The sequence below is a fragment of the Pristiophorus japonicus genome, chromosome 5 (assembly GCF_044704955.1).
Source record: "Pristiophorus japonicus isolate sPriJap1 chromosome 5, sPriJap1.hap1, whole genome shotgun sequence".
Taxonomy (NCBI): domain Eukaryota; kingdom Metazoa; phylum Chordata; class Chondrichthyes; family Pristiophoridae; genus Pristiophorus; species Pristiophorus japonicus.
In genome coordinates, this window is record NC_091981.1 from 168,200,337 (window position 1) to 168,218,790 (window position 18,454).

General features: G+C 47.1%; 1 protein-coding gene and 1 long non-coding RNA gene across 2 annotated transcripts in view; one reads left to right on the forward strand and one right to left on the reverse strand.

The window, feature by feature from the left end:
• Positions 1-18,454, forward strand: part of calcr (calcitonin receptor) — a 180,824-nt gene that overhangs the window by 103,065 nt on the left and 59,305 nt on the right. Inside the window, exon 7 of the mRNA XM_070880001.1 lies at positions 2,073-2,133. Within this exon, the coding sequence (XP_070736102.1) occupies positions 2,073-2,133 (61 nt within the window). The remainder of the gene's footprint in view (positions 1-2,072; positions 2,134-18,454) is intronic.
• Positions 1-18,454, reverse strand: part of LOC139263920 (uncharacterized) — a 99,562-nt gene that overhangs the window by 22,368 nt on the left and 58,740 nt on the right. The gene's annotated exons all lie outside the window — the stretch shown is intronic.

Sequence of the window (18,454 nt, forward strand, 5' to 3'; positions counted from 1 at the left end):
CATAAGAACATAAGAAATAAGAGCAGGAGTAGGCCATACAGCCCTTTGAGCCTGCTCCGCCATTTAATAAGATCATGGCTGATCCGATCATAGACTCAGCTCCACTTCTCCGCTCACTCCCCATAACCCCTTATCCCCTTATCATTTAAGAAACTGTCTATTTCTGTCTTAAATTTATTCAATGTCCCAGCTTCCACAGCTCTCTGAGGCAGTGAATTCCACAGATTAACAACCCTCTGAGAGAAGAAATTTCTCCTCATCTCCATTTTAAATGGGTGGCCCCTTATTCTAAGATCATGCCCTCTAGTTCTAGTCTCCCTATCAGTGGAAACATCCTCTCTGCATCCATCTTGTCAAGCCCCCTCATAATCTTATACGTTTCAATAAGATCACCTCTCATTCTTTGAATTCCAATGAGTAGAGAGGCCCAACCTACTCAATCTTTCCTCATAAGTCAACCCCCTCATCCCCGGAATCAATCTAGTGAACCTTCTCTGAACTGCCTCCAAAGCAAGATTATCCTTTCGTAAATATCGAAACTAAAACTGCACGCAGTATTCCAGGTAATATCTTATATAGCTGTAGCAAGACTTCCCTGCTTTTATACTCCATCCCCTTTGCAATAAAGGCCAAGATACCATTGGCCTTCCTGATCACTTGCTGTACCTGCATACTATCCTTTTGTGTTTCATGCACAAGAACCCCCAGGTCCCGCTGCATTGCGGCACTTTGCAATCTCTCTCATTTAAATAATAACTTGCTCTTTGATTTTTTTCTGCCAAAGTGCATTACCTCACACTTTCCAATATTATACTCCATCTGCCAAATTTTTGCCCACTCACTTAGCCTGTCTATGTCCTTTTGCAGATTTTTTGTATCCTCCTCACACATTGCTTTTTCTCTCATCTTTGTATTGTCAGCAAATTTGGCTACATTACACTCAGTCCCTTCTTCCAAGTCGTTTATATAGATTGTAAATAGTTGGGGTCCCAGCACTGATTCCTGCGGCACCCCACTAGTTGCTGGTTGCCAACCAGAGAATGAACCATTTATTCCGACTCTCTCTTTTCTGTTTGTTAGCCAGTCCTCTATCTATGCTAATATATTACCCCCAACCCCAAATCGGTATAACTCTAATTCACCCTCCTTCTCTATCTATCCTCTGTTTCTTTTTAAATCCTTAAATCTCATGGATTAAGGAGATACACTGTTGGTTCCACCATTCATATGACCCTAGATGTCTAGCCCAATATGTAAAATTTGGGGGAAACCAGTTTGAATGAAAGCAGTAACACACTGAGATTCTCATATTTTTATGGCAACCCTAATATATAGACGTCTATAGGGCAGACAGTGAGATCAGGGGGATATTTATCCTGCTCAACGGTGAATGGTGGCAAAGGTAGAATTCTCTGAGGCATCTTGCATTACAGCAGGAAAGAGAGGAAGTATACAGCACAAAGAGCAAGAAAGAAACAGAGAGAACAGAAAAACATGAAAGAATAGGCTGCAGCCAACAGACAGAAAGTGAAAACAGTATAAAAATTCAGTATGAAACCAGCCAAGACAGCAGGAAAAAAAGGAAAACAAATGCCATAAAAAAGAGTGCTAAAAGAAAAAATACTCTGTGAAAGAAAAGCAAAACCTAAACCGATTATATATTAAAATTTACTTTTCATATGTATTCTTGCATTTTGTTTGCATTTCATACATATAACTTGGATAAAATTTCCCAAAAGTTTAATGTTTTTTATATTTGTATTTAGCATGTTGAAAAATCTCAAAGTGTAGTGCCTGTTGTCCTTAGTGTATATTTATTATGATCTGCTGTGATGTTTGATTAAGTCATTTACTTAGATGGTGATGTTTTGCTAAAATTATGACATGGCCTTATAGTGTGAATTTTGCAAGTACTCGCAGACGACAAGAAATATAGCTGTGATTTTTCAACGTGTCTTGGTGGGGAGGGATTGTTGTAAGGTTTGTCACTTGAAGATATAATCTTTATAAACTTAAACCTTTTGAAGTGCAATGAGTGCAGACTCTAACATCTAGAAATTGTTCTCTTTCAGGATTTCCATTAATACCAGCCACCATTCATGCAGTCGCCAGAGCAAAATACTTTAATGACAAGTACGTTTTTTTAAACTCATTACTTCCAGTTTTCTCTCTCCTCTCTTGAAGGTGCTGATTGATGCTAATGTTCAGCTGCACAAACACCCACAATCCTATTGCAAATTGTCACTTACTGCAAAGTTGCAAGTGCTCTAAAAATAAACAACCAAACTTGAATTATGCTGATGGTGATGGGGTGATACTGTTTAGGTTCTTTATGATTGGTGGCAGTTTGTGTCAGTCATTCCTCTCAATACAGCCATGGTTGTTTGATATATTTTCTTCTAAATTTCGCCCACTAATTCCACGCGGAGGCTGTACTCCCCATGCTGCTAGAGTGTCTTTGGCCAGATAATTCCTGCTTCCATTGTTTTGGTAACTTTCTTCACTCTTTCCATTTCTCCTTCTTGTTTCACTGGACTGCTCTCATTAAATCACTTTTAGAGTGGATGCAAGTCTTCCTCAATTCCGAGGGACTGCCTATGATGATGATGATGGGCTGCTTCTTGACCTTATCGGTCAGGTGCCCTGTTGACTTTGTGGCCTCCCTTGTATCCCACAATCTCTCCATGCAGAGCTGAATAGGATTGAGACATGTACAAAAACAAAGGAAAGGTGGAAGAAAAGAGAGAGAAGACAAACAGGAGAGTTTAGGAAAGAGTGAAAAGAACATGGGAGAGAGAATCAGAAAAGGGGAAAGAGGAAATATGAATAGAAAAGGGAAGAAATCCTAAAGAGGATTAAAAAACTGTTATCTTCTCTCTGTCTTCTTTCAACAGTCTTGGGCGCATATAATAGTTACTGCTTTTAAAAATAAAATTAAAAATTCCTGCAAACCTATAAACTAGTTACAGATGAAGGTAAATTTAAACCTGAGAGATAAATGCCAATGATACTTGTTTATACAAACACAGAACTCTGAGTTATATGTGGAGAGAAGGGAAGGAGCAGAGTGAGGGTCAGCAGGGAAGGAAGAGAAGGGGAGGAGGATAGAGAATAGATTGTAAGGTTGAAGAGAAGGAAGGAGGAAGGAAAGAAAGAGGAAGGAGGAACAAGAGAAAGGAAGAAATAATAAAAGGATAAGAAGGAGATAGAAAGGAAGGAAGGGAGAGAGAGAGAATCAAAAGGTAAGGTGAGAGAGGAAAAGATGAAAGAGAAAATAAAATAGGGAAAGGGAAGGGAAAGAAGAAAATCAGTCTTGAGAAGAGGAAAGATTCAAGGTGATAAAGAGAAAGATGAGAGAGTGAGAAAGGAGAGAAAAGAGAGGAAGGAAGATGAAGAAAGAGAAATAAAGAAGTGAATAAAGACAGAAACAACAGAAGGAGAGAGGGAAGAAAGTGAAAGAAGAGAGCGCAAGAGAAGGGAACGAAGGGAAAGAGAACACAGAGAAAGAAAAGGAGAGCATGAAGGAAAGGAAGAGACATTGGGCTCTACTTTCCTCTTTGCTGATTTTTGGCGCCCAGGAGGATGTACGGCAGATTTTTTTGTGCCCGATTGCGCCCCCAAAAAAATACAACTTTTGTCAAAGTAAAATGTAATTTTGGCGCTGTGGTACCCGAAGTTAAATCTGGGGGTGGAGCTTCACGTGTGTGCCGAAAAGTCAGTGAGCATGCGCTGGAAAAAAATTTTTTTTCCAAGTGACGGGAGTGTCCGTGCATCCACGGTGAACTTCCTGGTCTGGATCAAGAGCTTGTGAGAACACATTGGGATTGGAGCTCGATCTGGACATTTAAATTTTAGCTGCAAAATAATGGATCCAATGGAAGGAGAAGGAAAAGGAGAAGGAGATAGAAAAGGAGAAGGAGAAGGAGAAGGGGAAGGGGGAAGAGCCAAGAGATTTCTAGCAGAAGAAACTGAGCCCCTGGTAGACATCATTGAGAATAGATGGGAGTGCTTGAGAACAAAGGAAGAATGGGACAAAGGAAACTGAAACCCTCTCTACTAGCAAAACATTGGTACCAAGTTGCAGAAGAGTTTAATGCAGTGGCCATGACCCCGAGAAGCAGCACGCAGATCAAAAAGAAGTGGCAAGACCTTGGCCAAGCAGTTACTGTAAGTAATATTTTTATTTATGCACTGCAATTACATTTGTAAATGTGACTATGTGTGAGTGTGTGTGTGTGTGTGGCCACCACAGCAGAAGGACCCTATCTTAAAAAGTTCTATTTTCATCTTTGTAGAGGAAGGTGTCACAGATCAACCAAGAAAGGTCAAAAACTGGAGGAGGTGCGACAAGTAGGCTGCAACTAACAGCCATGGAACAGAGGATCGCTGATATGATTAAAATCTCACAAGAGAAGATCAACCACCAATATGGACGCTGGGCCCAGGTTACCGAGAGGGGGTAAGCCCTGCAAATTGCACAGTCTGGGTTGACATCGTGGTCTTTGAAAAGAGCCTGCGCTGTGTGATCTGCATACTCATGTCACCCTGCCCCCTCTGCTCCCAACCCTGCTGCGAACCAAACTTCTGCTCTGTTATGTTTTGCAGATGTTGCGCATCAGGCAGAAGCTAAAGCAAATTAGGAAGCCGTCTGTCCAGATATTCTTCATCAACTTCAGGACGAGGATGAGCTGGACAATGAAGGGCAGCAGGAAGACCCAATAATGAGATGGTTACATTGGAATTGGAGCCGGTGAACCCCCTGAGGACGCCAAGCCCTTTGCTGAGCGATTAAACTGATGCAACGTTTCATGGAGTACAGTCTGAGGCTGCAAGTCCCAGTGGGTTGCAACAAGTCACACCTGGGAGATGGCCGAGGAGGGTGGAAAGGAGATCTCAACCTGAAATGCAGGATGCAGGGGATATAGGACAGATCATGGGTATGAGTAAGGAGAGCACTGAGCTAACGAGATCGCTCCTGGACACCTTGGGTGGGGTGAGGGTAGAATTAGCGGGACTGTCAGTAGAAGTAGTCTGGAGGAATGGGAGTACTGTCGGGACAGGTGGGGGAAGGGATGTCGGAGATTAGGGAAGGAATGTTGGAGATTAGGGAGGGAATGTCGGAGATCACTGCTGCAATAAGTGGACACACCCAGGCTGTCATTGCTCAATAGTTGGCAGCATCAACTGCTGACACTCACTTTCCAATCCCCAGACCAACCTCAGGTAGTGTGCCGTGGGTTCATCCACAGGCTGAAGAAGAGTCTGAAGAGGATCCCGGGCCTTCCACAATGCTGTCTGCTAGGTCTGTCCGTGTCTAACCTCACCAACAACAAATGCGCCTTTGCGCAGAAAGTAGAAAAAACTTTGGGGTCAGGGTGAGGAATCAGAAGTCTGAGACAAAGGGCACGGGTAGGGGTAGAGGCAAACACAGGGGCAAGAGGGGCGCACAGCGCTAAAGTCTTTGAATAAGGAAGGAGAGAAGGCTGCAGCTAGTGTTTGTTTATTGCTGCTGCTTGTTGTTTTCTTCATTGAAAAGTTTACAGTTTGATACAATTTTTTAATTAAAGATAAGTAAAACTGTACAAATGTTTACTAAACCTAATTATTTTTTAAATTTAAGCAGAATCCTGCACATTATTTTTTGAATTAAAGCAACATAAACCAACACAACATTACATACATTATTATATGTAAAGTCCTGTCCCCTCAGTACAGATTCACATGAGGCATGTAGTGAAGTCAAGGTCACTCTGGACCTGCACCTTTTATTTCACAGCTCTGGAATGCTGCACTTGCCTGAGACCTGTCCTTATATACCTGTCTTTTGCAAGTGCACCCATAGTGGTAAGGTATGCTGGTGGTTACAGGTCATATCTTATTACAGTCATGTATAGCATGTTAGGATACAGTTATATATAATAATGTAAGATACATGACATCACCCTCCCCCAAGGTCTTATTGTCTTTATAGGTTCAGTCTCTCAGGTGGTCTACACTCTCGCGTCGAGCATCTGAGTTGTGGTTCAGTTGTTTGCCTTGTGTCTGTTTTTCTTTGGGTGTGGTTGCTGGTATCTCGCCTGGGCTGTCTGTTTCGATTGGTGTGATTGTTGTTGACTCGCCTGGGCTGTCTGTTGGGATTGCTCTTTCCTCAGGTTGTTCCCTCTGTCTATCCACCAGGTGTGGTGCGAGTTCCACATTGTAGTCTGCCTCTGGTTCCGCAGTGTTGTTGGTAAATCTGCTTTTGACTTGGTCGACATGCCTCCAGCAGGTTTTGCCATTGTCCATTTGTACTACCAGTAGCCTGTTTCCTTCCTTGCCCATTATTGTCCCTGCAAGCCATCTGGGACCCCTGCCATAGTTTAGTACAAACACTTTGTCCCCTATCTCATTCCATCTCCCCCTCGAATTTCTGTCATGGTACTCAGTCAGCTTACGGTGCTTTGCCTCAACGATTTCGTGCATGTCTGGGAGGATTAATGAGAGCCTTGTTTTTAAAGTCCTTTTCATCAACAGTTGCGCGGGGGGGATGCCAGTCAGTGAGTGCGGACGAGATCTGTATGCCAGCAGCAGTCGCGACAGGCGACCCTGCAGCGTGGGACCTTGGATTTTAAGCATGCCTTGTTTAATGATTTGCACTGCTCTCTCCGCCTGGCCGTTCAAGGCCGGCTTGAACGGTGCCGTCTTGATGTGATTTATACCGTGGTCAATTATAAAGTCTTGGAATTCTGCGCTGGTGAAGCACGGACCATTGTCGCTGATCAATATGTCAGGGATTCCGTGCGTTGCAAACTTGGTTGCGAGGCTCTCCACAGTGGTGGAAGTTGTGCTCAAGTTTAATATGGTGCATTCGATCCACTTTGAAAATGCATCGACAACTACGAGGAACATTTTGCCCATGAATGGGCCCACATCGTCTGCGTGCACCCGCGACCACGGTTTGGTAGGCCAGGGCCAGGGGCTCAGGGGAGCCTCCCTGGGGACATTGCTGAGTTGGGCACAAATGGTGCACCTTCGGATGCAGAGCTCCAAGTCTGCGTCAATACCAGGCCACCAGACGTGGGATCTGGCTATGGCCTTCATGAGAACGATCCCCGGGTGCTCGCGGTGGAGCTCCCGGACAAATGTCTCTCTGCCTCGCAGAGGTATGACTACACGGCTGCCCCATATCAGGCAGTCTGCTTGTAGTGATAGCTCATGCATGCGCCTGTGAAAGGGTTTTAATTCCTCAGGGCAGGCATCGCGAGCCTCTGCCCAGTCACCGGTTAGGACACATCTTTTTACTAAGGATAACGTGGGGTCGCTGGCCGTCCAGGCTCTGATTTAGCAAGCCGTCATGGGTGAACCTGTGGACTCAAAGGCATTGATTGCCATGATTATCTCACAGTCCTGTTCATCAGACCCTTCCGTGGTCGCCAGGGGTAGCCTGCTGAGAGCGTCGGCACAGTTGTCTGTGCCGTGTCTGTGCCCTATGGTATAGTCGTAAGACGCCAGCATGAGTGCCCACCGTTGAATTCGCGCCGAGGCGTTGCCGTTTATTGCCTTGCTCTCAGATAGGAGGGACGTGAGGGGCTTGTGGTCGGTTTCTAAAGCGAACTTGGCCCCGAAAAGTTATTGGTGTATCTGTTTGACACCGTACACGCACGAGAGCGCCTCCTTCTCTACCATTCCGTACCCGCGCTCTGCCCGCGAAAATGACCTGGAGGCATAAGCTATGGGTTGTAATTTGCCCGCACTATTGACATGTTGCAAAACGCACCCAACCCCATACGCTGACGCATCGCATGTGAGAACTAGCTTTTTACCTGGGTCAAAGAAAGTCAAAACACTGTTGGAACACAGAAGGTTGCGTGTCTTATTGAAGACGCATTCCTGGGCATCTCCCCAAAACCAATCGTACCCCTTCTTGAGTAGCATGTGGAGAGGCTCCAGCAGCGTGCTTAAGTTCTGCATAAAGTTCCCAAAGTAATTGAGTTGCCCAAGAAAGGCGCACAATTCTGAGACATTCCTGGGCCTGGGTGCCAGGCGAATTGCTTCTGTTTTGGACTCTGTTGGGCGGATTCCATCAGCGGCAATCCTTCTGCCCAAAAATTCAACCTCGGGTGCAAGAAACAGGCACTTGGATTTCTTGACTCGTAGGCCGACCCGATCCAACCACTTTAGTACTTCCTCCAAATTACAGAGATGGGAGTCGGTGTCCCTGCCCGTGATAAGTATGTCGTCTTGAAATACAGCCATCCCTGGGATGGACTTGAGCAGACACTCCATGTTGTGCTGAAATATGGCAGCTGCCGACCTGATGCCGAATGGGCATCGATTGTACATGAAAAGGCCTCGATGTGTGTTGATGGTGGTGAGTAGCTTGGATTCCTCGGTCAATTCTTGCATCATATACGCAGATGTGAGGTCTAATTTTGAGAAAAGTTTACCTCCAGCCAATGTGGCAAATAAGTCCTCCGCTCTGGGCAGCGGGTACTGGTCATGTAGGGAGACTCTGTTTATGGTAGATTTGTAGTCCCCACAGATTCGTACGGATCCATCAGGCTTCATGACTGGGACGATGGGACTTGCCCAGTCGCTAAATTCCACAGGTGATATAATGCCTTCCCGCAGAAGCCTGTCTAGTTTGTGTTCAATCTTTTCCCTCAGCACATAGGGTACAGCTCTGGCCTTGTGATGGACCGGTCTAGCATCTAGTGTGATGTAGATTTTGACTTTGGCCCCTTTGAAAGTGCCCACACCTGGCTGAAAGAGATGTTCAAATCGCTTTATAACTGTTGAGCAGAAGGTCCGTTCCTCTAATGACATGGCATGGACATCATCCCATTTCCAGTTTAGTTTTGCCAGCCAGCTTCTCCCCAGCAGTGCTGGGGTTCTCCGGGGACAATCCACAGGGAAGTCGGTTCACTGTCCCTTTGTGTGTGACAGAGAGCATGGTGCTGCCAAGAACTGGTACGATTTCTTTGGTATAGGTCCTTAGTGTGGTGTCGACCCTTGTGAGTTTTGGTCTGTCTCTTTTATGCGGCCACAGTTGTTCAAATTGTTGAGCGCCCATGAGAGATTGACTCGCTCCCGTATCCAGCTCCATATTGACAGATATCCCATTGAGTAGGATCCTCATCATTATAGGAGACGTCCTGTTGTAGGAGCAGCGGCCATTGATCGTGTTGACCCGCTGTACATCGGTGTCCCGGGTACTGCCCCCATCATCTTCTGGTCCGCTTTCCGACCCATCCGATTCGTATATCAGCCGAGCTGCCGTTTTTTTGCACATGCGGGCCAAATGCCCTGTATATTCACAATTTCTGCAAACAGCCTGCTGAAATCAACATCCCCTTGATTAGTGCCCACCCCACACCTCCAGCACAGACCTGTTCCATTGTTCAAAGTGTTTCCAAAGAATGAGCTGCGTCTGGCTGATCTCTCTTGAGCTTCTCTCAGTTTGTAGTTGATTGTTCGCATTGTGGGTTGATGACGTGTGAACGGCCGTTCCTGTGGCCCTTGATGGCTTCTGCCTGCTGTCGAGAGCCTGTTGTCCCGGTTTTGTTTGTGTGTGGGGGTAGCAGCTTGTTTAGTGCTGTGAACTTCTTCTTCCGATATTTCGTTAGTTGTCGAACCTGCATTGTAAATCAACCTCGTTTCTTCTTCCCCTACCAAGAATGTCTGTGCAACCAGTGCTGCTGCCTCTAAGGTCACATTCATGGTCTCTATGACCTTTCGGAATATGCCTGCGTAGCCTATTCCTTCAATGAAAAAGTCTCTCAGCATTTCTCTTCTCAGTTCATCAGAGAACTCACATAAACCAGCCAACCTCCGAAGTTCCGCCACGAAGTCGGGTATGCTCTGGCCCACACAGCGTCTGTAGTTGTAGAACCTGTGTCTGGCCATGTGTAGGCTGCTCGCTGGCTTCAGGTGTGCTCAATTCTTACCAGTGTGCTCAATTCTTCAAACGACTTGCTTGCTGGTTTCTCGGGTGCCAACAGATCCTTCATTAAAACGTATGTTTTCGAGCCACAGCTGGTCAAGAGATGGGCTCTTCTCTTGTCTGCCTTATCGTCGCCTAACCAGTCTTTGGTTACAAAGCTTTGCTGGAGCCTTTCTATAAAGTCCTCCTAATTGTCTCCCGCATTGTACTTTTCATCTGATCCGTTGTTCGCCATTATGTGGATTCTGTAATCCCGTAACTCGTCGCCACTGTAAAGTCCTGTCCCCTCAGTACAGATTCACATGAGGCATATAGTGAAGTCAAAGTCACTCTGGACCTGCACCTTTATTTCACAGCTCTGGAATGCTGCACTTGCCTGAGACCTGTCCTTATATACCTGTCTCTTGCAAGTGTACCCTTGGTGGTAAGGTATGCTGGTGGTTACAGGTCATATCTTATTACAGTCATGTATAGCATGTTAGGATACAGTTATATATGATAATGTAAGATACATGACATTATAAACATTATTTTTTCACACTAACAGGTGCAAAGAGTCAACACTTTTGGGATGTTTAGCCTTCCGGCAGCAAAGCAATCATGGATTAGTCGCTGGCACAAGTCTCTATCTGTAGCTATACGTGCACAAGGCCACCTCGTCCGCCGTTGTCTTGTGTATTAAGGAGGTGGCATAGGATTGTCCTCCTCCTCCTGCTGCTGGTCCTCCTCATCCTCCTTCTGATCCTCCTCCTCCTCATTGTCAGCCTCCTCATCCTCCTCTTCCCCCCCCTCTTCTTCCCTCAGGAGGATCTTCACTGTCCTGTGCCTGGCCATCATGATGGCCAAGTTGATGAGAATGCAGCCCACAACAGTGAACTGACTAACGTGGTGAGGAGCGTATTGCAGGTAGCCTCCAGAGTGGTCCAGGCATCATAAACGCTACTTCAGTATGCCAATTATCCGCTCTATGATGTTCCATGTCATTATGTGCGACATGTTATATTGACGCTCTGGCTCAGTGCAGGGATTGCGTAGGGGGGTCATAAGCCAGGTGGCGAGCCCATATCCTTTGTCCCCATGCAACCAATTGTGCCCTTTTGGCAGCTCCTGAAACATCGTAGATATAATGCTCTCACGTAGGATAAAAGCATCATGGATGCTACCTGGGTATTTGTCATCCACTGCCATCATCTGATGAAGATTGTCGCAGATGAGCTGCACATGTAGGGCATGGAACTCTTTCCTTTTGCAATAGACCTCGGAGTTGTCCAAAGGTGCTCTCCAGATGATGTGGGTACATCGATTGCACCCTATACCTTTGGGAAGCCAGCAATTCTGGAGAACCCCACAGCCCTATCTCGCATTGCCTGCATGGTCATAGGGAAATTGATGAACTGGCATACAGTGCAGCAGTCACCTGTCGAATGTAGCAATGTGTGGCATGCTGCGGGATGCAGCACATGTCCCCAGTTGCTGTTTGAAATGAGCCAAAAGCATAGAAGGCAAGTGCTGAAATGACCTTCATTTCCACAGGTAGAGCAGTCCTCCTGCCACTTTTTGGCTGCATGTCTGCCTTGACTAGCTGGCAGATCTCAGTGATTACCTCCTTTGTAAATCACAACCTGCGAATGCAGTCTGCCTCACTCAGGTGTAGGTATGGGCACTGTCATGTATGTAACCACAATGTAGCACCACTGTATTACTGTATACACTCAACCTAGATGCACACATTGACCACAAGGGGTGAACTTATGGGAGACACTCCTTACCTGAATCCACAGGTATAAAAAGGGAGGTCCCACGCAGGGTCATCGTCTTTGGAGTCCTGTGAATAAAGAGTTAAGGTCACAGAGTGCCCTTGTCCCCAGAATGTGCCTCGTGTGGTTTCATGCTATAGAGTAAGGACTTTATATTGGCGACAAGAAACGGGAATTCACGACGCACAAGAATGGCCACTGGTAGCACAGAGGAACGGTATTGTGTTGGGGAAGGCTGGGACGATTTTGTCGAGAGGCTTCAGCAAAGCTTCGTTATGAAAGAATGGCTAGGGGATGCAGCGGCCGACAAGCGAAGGGCTCATCTTTTGACCAGCTGCGGACCAAAGACTTACACGCTCATGAAGGACTTACTAGCACCCGAAAAGCTGGCAGACAAAACCTTTGAAGAACTTAGCAAATTGATTGGGGAGCACCTCAAACCGGCGAGTAGCATACATATGGCCCGACACAAATTCTACACCCACCGACGACGTGAAGGACAGAACATATCAGACTTCATAGCGGACCTCCGGCATTTGGCCAGCCTCTGTAAGTTCACAGACGCCTGCAGGGGGGAGAGTTTAAGGGACTTCTTTATCGAGGGTATCGGTCATGCGGGAATTTTCCGCAAATTAATTGAGACCAAGGATTTGACCTTGGAAGCGGCGGTGTTGATGGCTCAAACTTTCATGGCTGGGGAGGAAGAGATGAAAATAATATACGCGTGCAATTCTGCCTCTAACGCGGCGATGGATCAGGGAGTCAACATCATCAATGTGGCTCAGAGCCCCGCAGGCAGGCAGGAGCAGTCCGACACTCCCCAGGCAGCAATAGACCCCAGAGTAGGACTTCAACAGAGGCAATGGCAGGCTGAACAGACATTCACGACATCACAGTGGACAATGCGGCCTGGGATGGGGCCATTGACACCTACTAATAGGGTACTTAAGAGCAGTCAACATGGAATGCCTGGCCATAGTCCCTTTGTTCCCAGCAATGGAAACTTTAACTCATGCTGGAGGTGTGGGGAAAACACTCAGCTAGATCTTGCAGATTTCAACAGTTTGTCTGCAGGAACTGCAATTTCAGTGGCCACTTAACTCGAATGTGCAAGAAGTCTGCAACCAGACTAATATATGAGGCGGATGGACCAGAAGAGGGTTCTTTGAAGCAGGATGACTTTTGGGGCAAATCGATGGACGCTGAGGTTCAGCGGGTCCATGTGGCGAATATTCACAGTTCATACACCAGAACGCCACCGTTGATGATGAGGGTTTTATTAAACAGTATCCCTGTACGCATGGAGCTTGACACTGGGGCCAGCCAGTCACTCATGGGCGTTCAGCAATTTGAGAAGCTATGGCCACTTAAAGCCAGCAGACCCAAATTAGTTTGTATTGAGACACAATTACGGACTTACACTAAAGAAATCATTCCGGTGCTAGGCAGTGCAATGTTGGCTGTCACACACAATGGTTAGTGAATCGGCTGCTGCTCTGGATTGTCCCGGGCAATGGTCCTGTACTATTGGGGAGGAGCTGGTTAGCCGAGATGAACTGGAAATGGGGGGATGTTCACGCAATGTCATCTGTGGAGCGAAGTTCGTGCTCACAAGTCCTACAACAATTCGATTCACTATTCCAACCTGGCATCGGGACTTTCAAAGGCACTAAAGTAGTGATACACATCACCCCAGATGCCAGACCAGTGCACCACAAAGCCAGAGCGGTGCTGTATGTGATGCGGGAAAAGATCGAGAGCTTATTGGACCGGCTGTTGAAAGAGGGCATCATCTCGCCTGTTGAATTCAGTGACTGGGCGAGCCCCATCATTCCCGTCCTAAAAGCGGATGGCTCTGTCAGGATCTGTGGCGACTACAAGGCCACCATCAATCGGGTGACCCTACAAGATCAATACCCGCTCCCAAGAGCGGAGGACCTCTTCGCCACGCTGGCAGGCGGCAAGCTGTTCACCAAGTTGGACCTCACTTCAGCCTATATGACCCAGGAACTGGCCGACGAATCTAAACTACTGACCACCATCACCACGCACAAGGGACTGTTCGTTTATAACAGGTGCCCGTTTGGTATTCGATCAGTGGCCACGATTTTTCAAAGAATCATGTAAAGCCTGCTTAAATCCATTCCTGGAACGATCGTATTCCAAGACGACAACCTCATCACGGGTCGAGACACTGAGGAACACCTCCACAACCTGGAGGGGGTGCTACGCCGACTGGATCGGGTAGGCCTGTGACTCAAGAAGTCTAAATATGTGTTCTTAGCTCCTGAGGTTGAGTTTCTGGGCAGGAGGGTTGCTGCAGATGGGATTCGGCCCACCGAATCCAAAACTGAGGTGATTCGACGAGCACCCAGGCCCTGCAACACATCGGAGTTGCGTTCATTCCTGGGACTGTTGAACTATTTCGGGAACTTTCTGCCGAACTTGAGCACGTTGTTGGAGCCGCTACACGTGCTCCTGCGTAAGGGTTGCGATTGGTTTTGGGGGGACTGTCAGGAATGGGCTTTTGATCGGGCGTGAAACCTACTTTGTTCAAACAAGTTGTTGACCCTGTATGACCCCTGTAAAATTTGGTTCTGACATGTGATGCATCGTCCTGTGGGGTTGGGTGCATGTTGCAGCAGGGCAATGCTGAGGGTCAACTACAACCTGTGGCTTATGCCTCCAGGTCGCTCTCTCAAGCAGAACGGGGATATGGGATGGTCGAGAAGGAAGCGCTTGCATGTGTCTATGGTGTAAAAAAAATGCATCCCTACCTCTTTGGTAGGAAGTTTGAATTAGAGATGGACCACAAGCCATTAACATCCCTGTTGTCAGACAGCAAGGCTGTCAATGCCAACGCATCAGCTCGCATACAGCGATGGGCTCTCACACTGGCTGCTTATGACTACTCCATCCGGCACCGGCCCGGCACTGAAAATTGCGCTGACGCGCTCAGCAGCCTTCCACCTGCCACCACTGAGGGGGCAGCGGAGCAAAGTGCCGAGATGGTCATGGCTGTTGATGCCTTTGACAGCGCAGGCTCCCCCATCACAGCCCGCCAGATCAAAATCTGGACAAACAGAGATTCCCTCCTATCCCTGATTAAGAAATGTGTCCTGACTGGGGATTGGGCGCCCGCACACGGAACATGCCCTGAGGAGATCAGACCGTTCCACAGACGGATGGATGAGCTCTCCATCCAAGCCGACTGCTGACTATGGGGCAGCCGGGTAGTTATGCCCCAGAAGGGCAGGGAGGCATTCATCAGGGAACTCCACAGTGAGCACCCAGGCATTGTGCTGATGAAGGCCATTGCCCAGTCACATGTTTGGTGGCCTGGAATTGATTCAGACCTGGAACACTGTGTTCGCAGGTGCATGATGTATGCCCAGCTGGGTAATGCCCCCAGGGAGGCCCCGCTCAGCCCGTGGCCCTGGTCCACCAGGCCATGGTCACGCATTCATGTTGACTACGTGGGCCCATTCATGGGTAAGATGTTCCTTCTTGTGGTAGATGCGTACTCGAAATGGATCGAGTGCATCATTCTGAATTCATGCACGTCATCCACCACCGTGGAAAGCCTACGTGCGATCTTTGCAACCCATGGCTTGCCGGACATCCTGGTTAGTGATAATGGCCCATGTTTCACAAGCTATGAATTCCGAGAGTTTATGTCGGACAATGGCATCAACCACGTCAGGACTGCGGCGTTCAAGCCGGCCTCCAATGGCCAGGCGGAACGTGCGGTCCAAATCATTAAGCAAGATATGCTCAGGATTCAAGGACCCTCCCTACAATGCCGCCTGTCGCATCTCCTGCTGGCCTATCGATCCTGACTGCACTCACTCACGGGGTCCCGCCCACAGAGCTACTTATGAAACGGACACTTAAAACTCGGTTGTCCCTCATTCACCCAGTCCTGACCGACATAGTTGAGGGCAGGCGCAAGTCAGAAAACAAATACCATGACCGTAATTCGAGGGGGAGATGTATAGAAATAAATGATCCTGTATTCGTCCTCAATCACGCCATGGGGCCCAAATGGCTTGAAGGTACTGTAATTGACAAAGAGGGGAATAGGTTTCATCGTGGTAAAACTCAACAATGGCCAGATATGCCGTAAGCATCTGGACCAAGTAAAAAAAAAGGTTCAGCATCGACACGGAGGAACCTGAAGAAGACCATGAGATGGAGCTCACAACACCGCCAGTGAACGAGCAACAAAAGCAATCAGAAGAATGCACAGTCCCTGTGGTCAGCCCGAACAGACCGGAATCACCACAGGTGACAGACACTCATGTCAGTGTCCAACAACCAGAGCCCCAACTGCGGCGCTCCACGAGGGAGCGTAGATCACCTGAAAAACTAAACCTATGATCCCAATAAGACTTTGTGGGGGGAGGTGATGTCATGTATGTAACCACAATGTAACACCACTGTATTACTGTATACACTCAACCTAGATGCACACCTTGACCACAAGGAGTGAACTTGTGGAAACACTCCTTACCTGAATCCACAGGTATAAAAAGGGAGGTCCCACGCAGGAGTCCTGTGAATAAAGAGTTAAGGTCACAGAGTGACCTTGTCACCAGAATGTGTCTCGTGTAGTTCCATACTGTAGAGTAAGGACTTTACAGGCACCTGTCCCTATAGATTGGATCAGGGTATGGCCACCTCCCCATTAATGCTCAAGCAATCTGGTTTCTGCGATGGTGGTGTCACATTATCTGTTGCCTCTGCATGGCATGCATGTAAACCAACCTTACTACATGAGGCATAGTAATATTTGCACCCATAATTATTATTCTTAATTTTGTTATTCTTGTTATTGTGAGACAGTACTTACTGAAGCACAACACACACACCTTTGCTGGGTGACGCAACAGTAGAACTGACCATATCCTAGTCTGCGCACATGCACAACACTAAGTTCTGTCTCTATGGAAACACGACACACCTTTTGCCAAAATGCGTATGTTTGCTGCTGTATTGTGCCATCCCCAATGCACAGTTCGGAGTGCATGCTGGCAGGATCGCTCCCTCGGCTGGACTGAAACACATGAACTTGGCGCTTGGATTCCACCCGGCCCCCCCCCCAAGCTTCTTTACAAGCTGAGCCTTTGGGGAGGTGCGGGCGGTGGAATCCAAGCGGCGACTTCCTGTGCTCGTGTCTGGCCGAAGGAGCAATCCTGCCGCCGGCCGGCTGGCAGTCCTCAAACCCGTGCCTGGAGCCTCGTGAGCAGAGATTCTGTGGTGGGGTGGAGTCGCAATTTGCCTTCTCATATAACATGGAAAAAATTACATTTCTAACATTCTGTGAGAACAATTAACTTTCAGAGTTATTTTCCGAGTTCCCTCTGCAAAAATCATCATGAATGTGTGTTTTAAATTGTCTTCTTCCCTCACTCCAAAAGCTCAGAAATATACTCAGCGCCGATTTCCTTCAGTTAACGTAAGGTTTTTCTGATTGGTACTTAAGCCATCCTGAAAAAAATCGGTGATGGCGAAAATCGGTTAAATGGCCAAAAAGGGCCAAAAACGGCACGGAAATCAGTTTTCAATCAGTTCTGCGCCAAAAAAATGTTGCGTACAAAAAATCCGGTGCTGACTGTCGCTACCAGCATATAAACTTTTAGGAAAGTTGCAAAAACAAGATTGTTCAAAAAAAATCAGCGGATGCCAAAAAAACGGAGCCCAATGGTGGTGAAAATAAAACCCATAGAAAGGATAATGAAGGGCGAAAGATACTTTCTTCAGATCCATCAATGCTCTTCGTTAGAGGGGCTATGAGTATATGGTGGACTTAAGCATTTGTAAAAAGTTTCGATTTAAAAAAATTATTGCCAAGGATGACATGTTGCATGGTAAAGCCACAATAAACTGTGGGCTTAAAAATATAAAAATAAAACATAATGGGGGAGAAATTAGGCTCTGTAGCGCCCGTTTTTCAGCGCTACCAGGCCTCCTAAGTTTGAAAATGGCGTCCGCAATGCATGCGCACTCTTCCGATGGGAAGTGTGCTGGATGCCATATTTGTAAGGGTGTTTGCGTGCACGCACCTAACAGCTGTCGACAGCATACAAAGCAGGCAGATCATGACGCCAATAAGTGTGCATCGCTGATTTGAGCCCAGCGCTGCCATTTTCGAGCTGCACACTCCACACTCTCTTAACCTTGCACAGCTGAAATGTTAAGCGGAATGAAGGACCCCCCCACCAGCGCTATTTAAAGGGAACTTGAACAGGTTAGCTGCTGGATTATTTATTTTGGTTGTTAGTGCAATTCTACACATTTTGATGTTTTTCCATACTTATTTAAAGTTCCAATAGTCTACAGGGAGTGGCCTGGCTTGTGCTGAAGTACTTTTTTGGTGACTTAAATGCTTGAGCTGAAACCAGTTGCTTGCAGAAATGGGTGGCCTAGTAAAGCTTCCTATTGGCATTGAGCATTAGTGGGACAATGAGCAGATGCCACACAGTCCAGCACCAGCTGCTAGAAGAGGGAGAAGGAGGAGAAAGAGAAAGGCTCTCAGCAGGAGGCCATATTTGAAGTTCTTACCTGAACCTCAGTGACGACCAATGCTTGAGAAGTTGTGACTGAAATCTGCCAAGGATGGCCTTGCCTGTGACTGTCAAGGTGATGGTGGCTCTGAACTTTGATTCATCTGGCTCCTTCCAAGCTGCTACGGGGGATTTTTAGAAACATCTTGCAGTTTGCAATGCACTGTTGCAAAAGGGAGGTCACTGAGGCTCGTTATACAAAGAGAGAC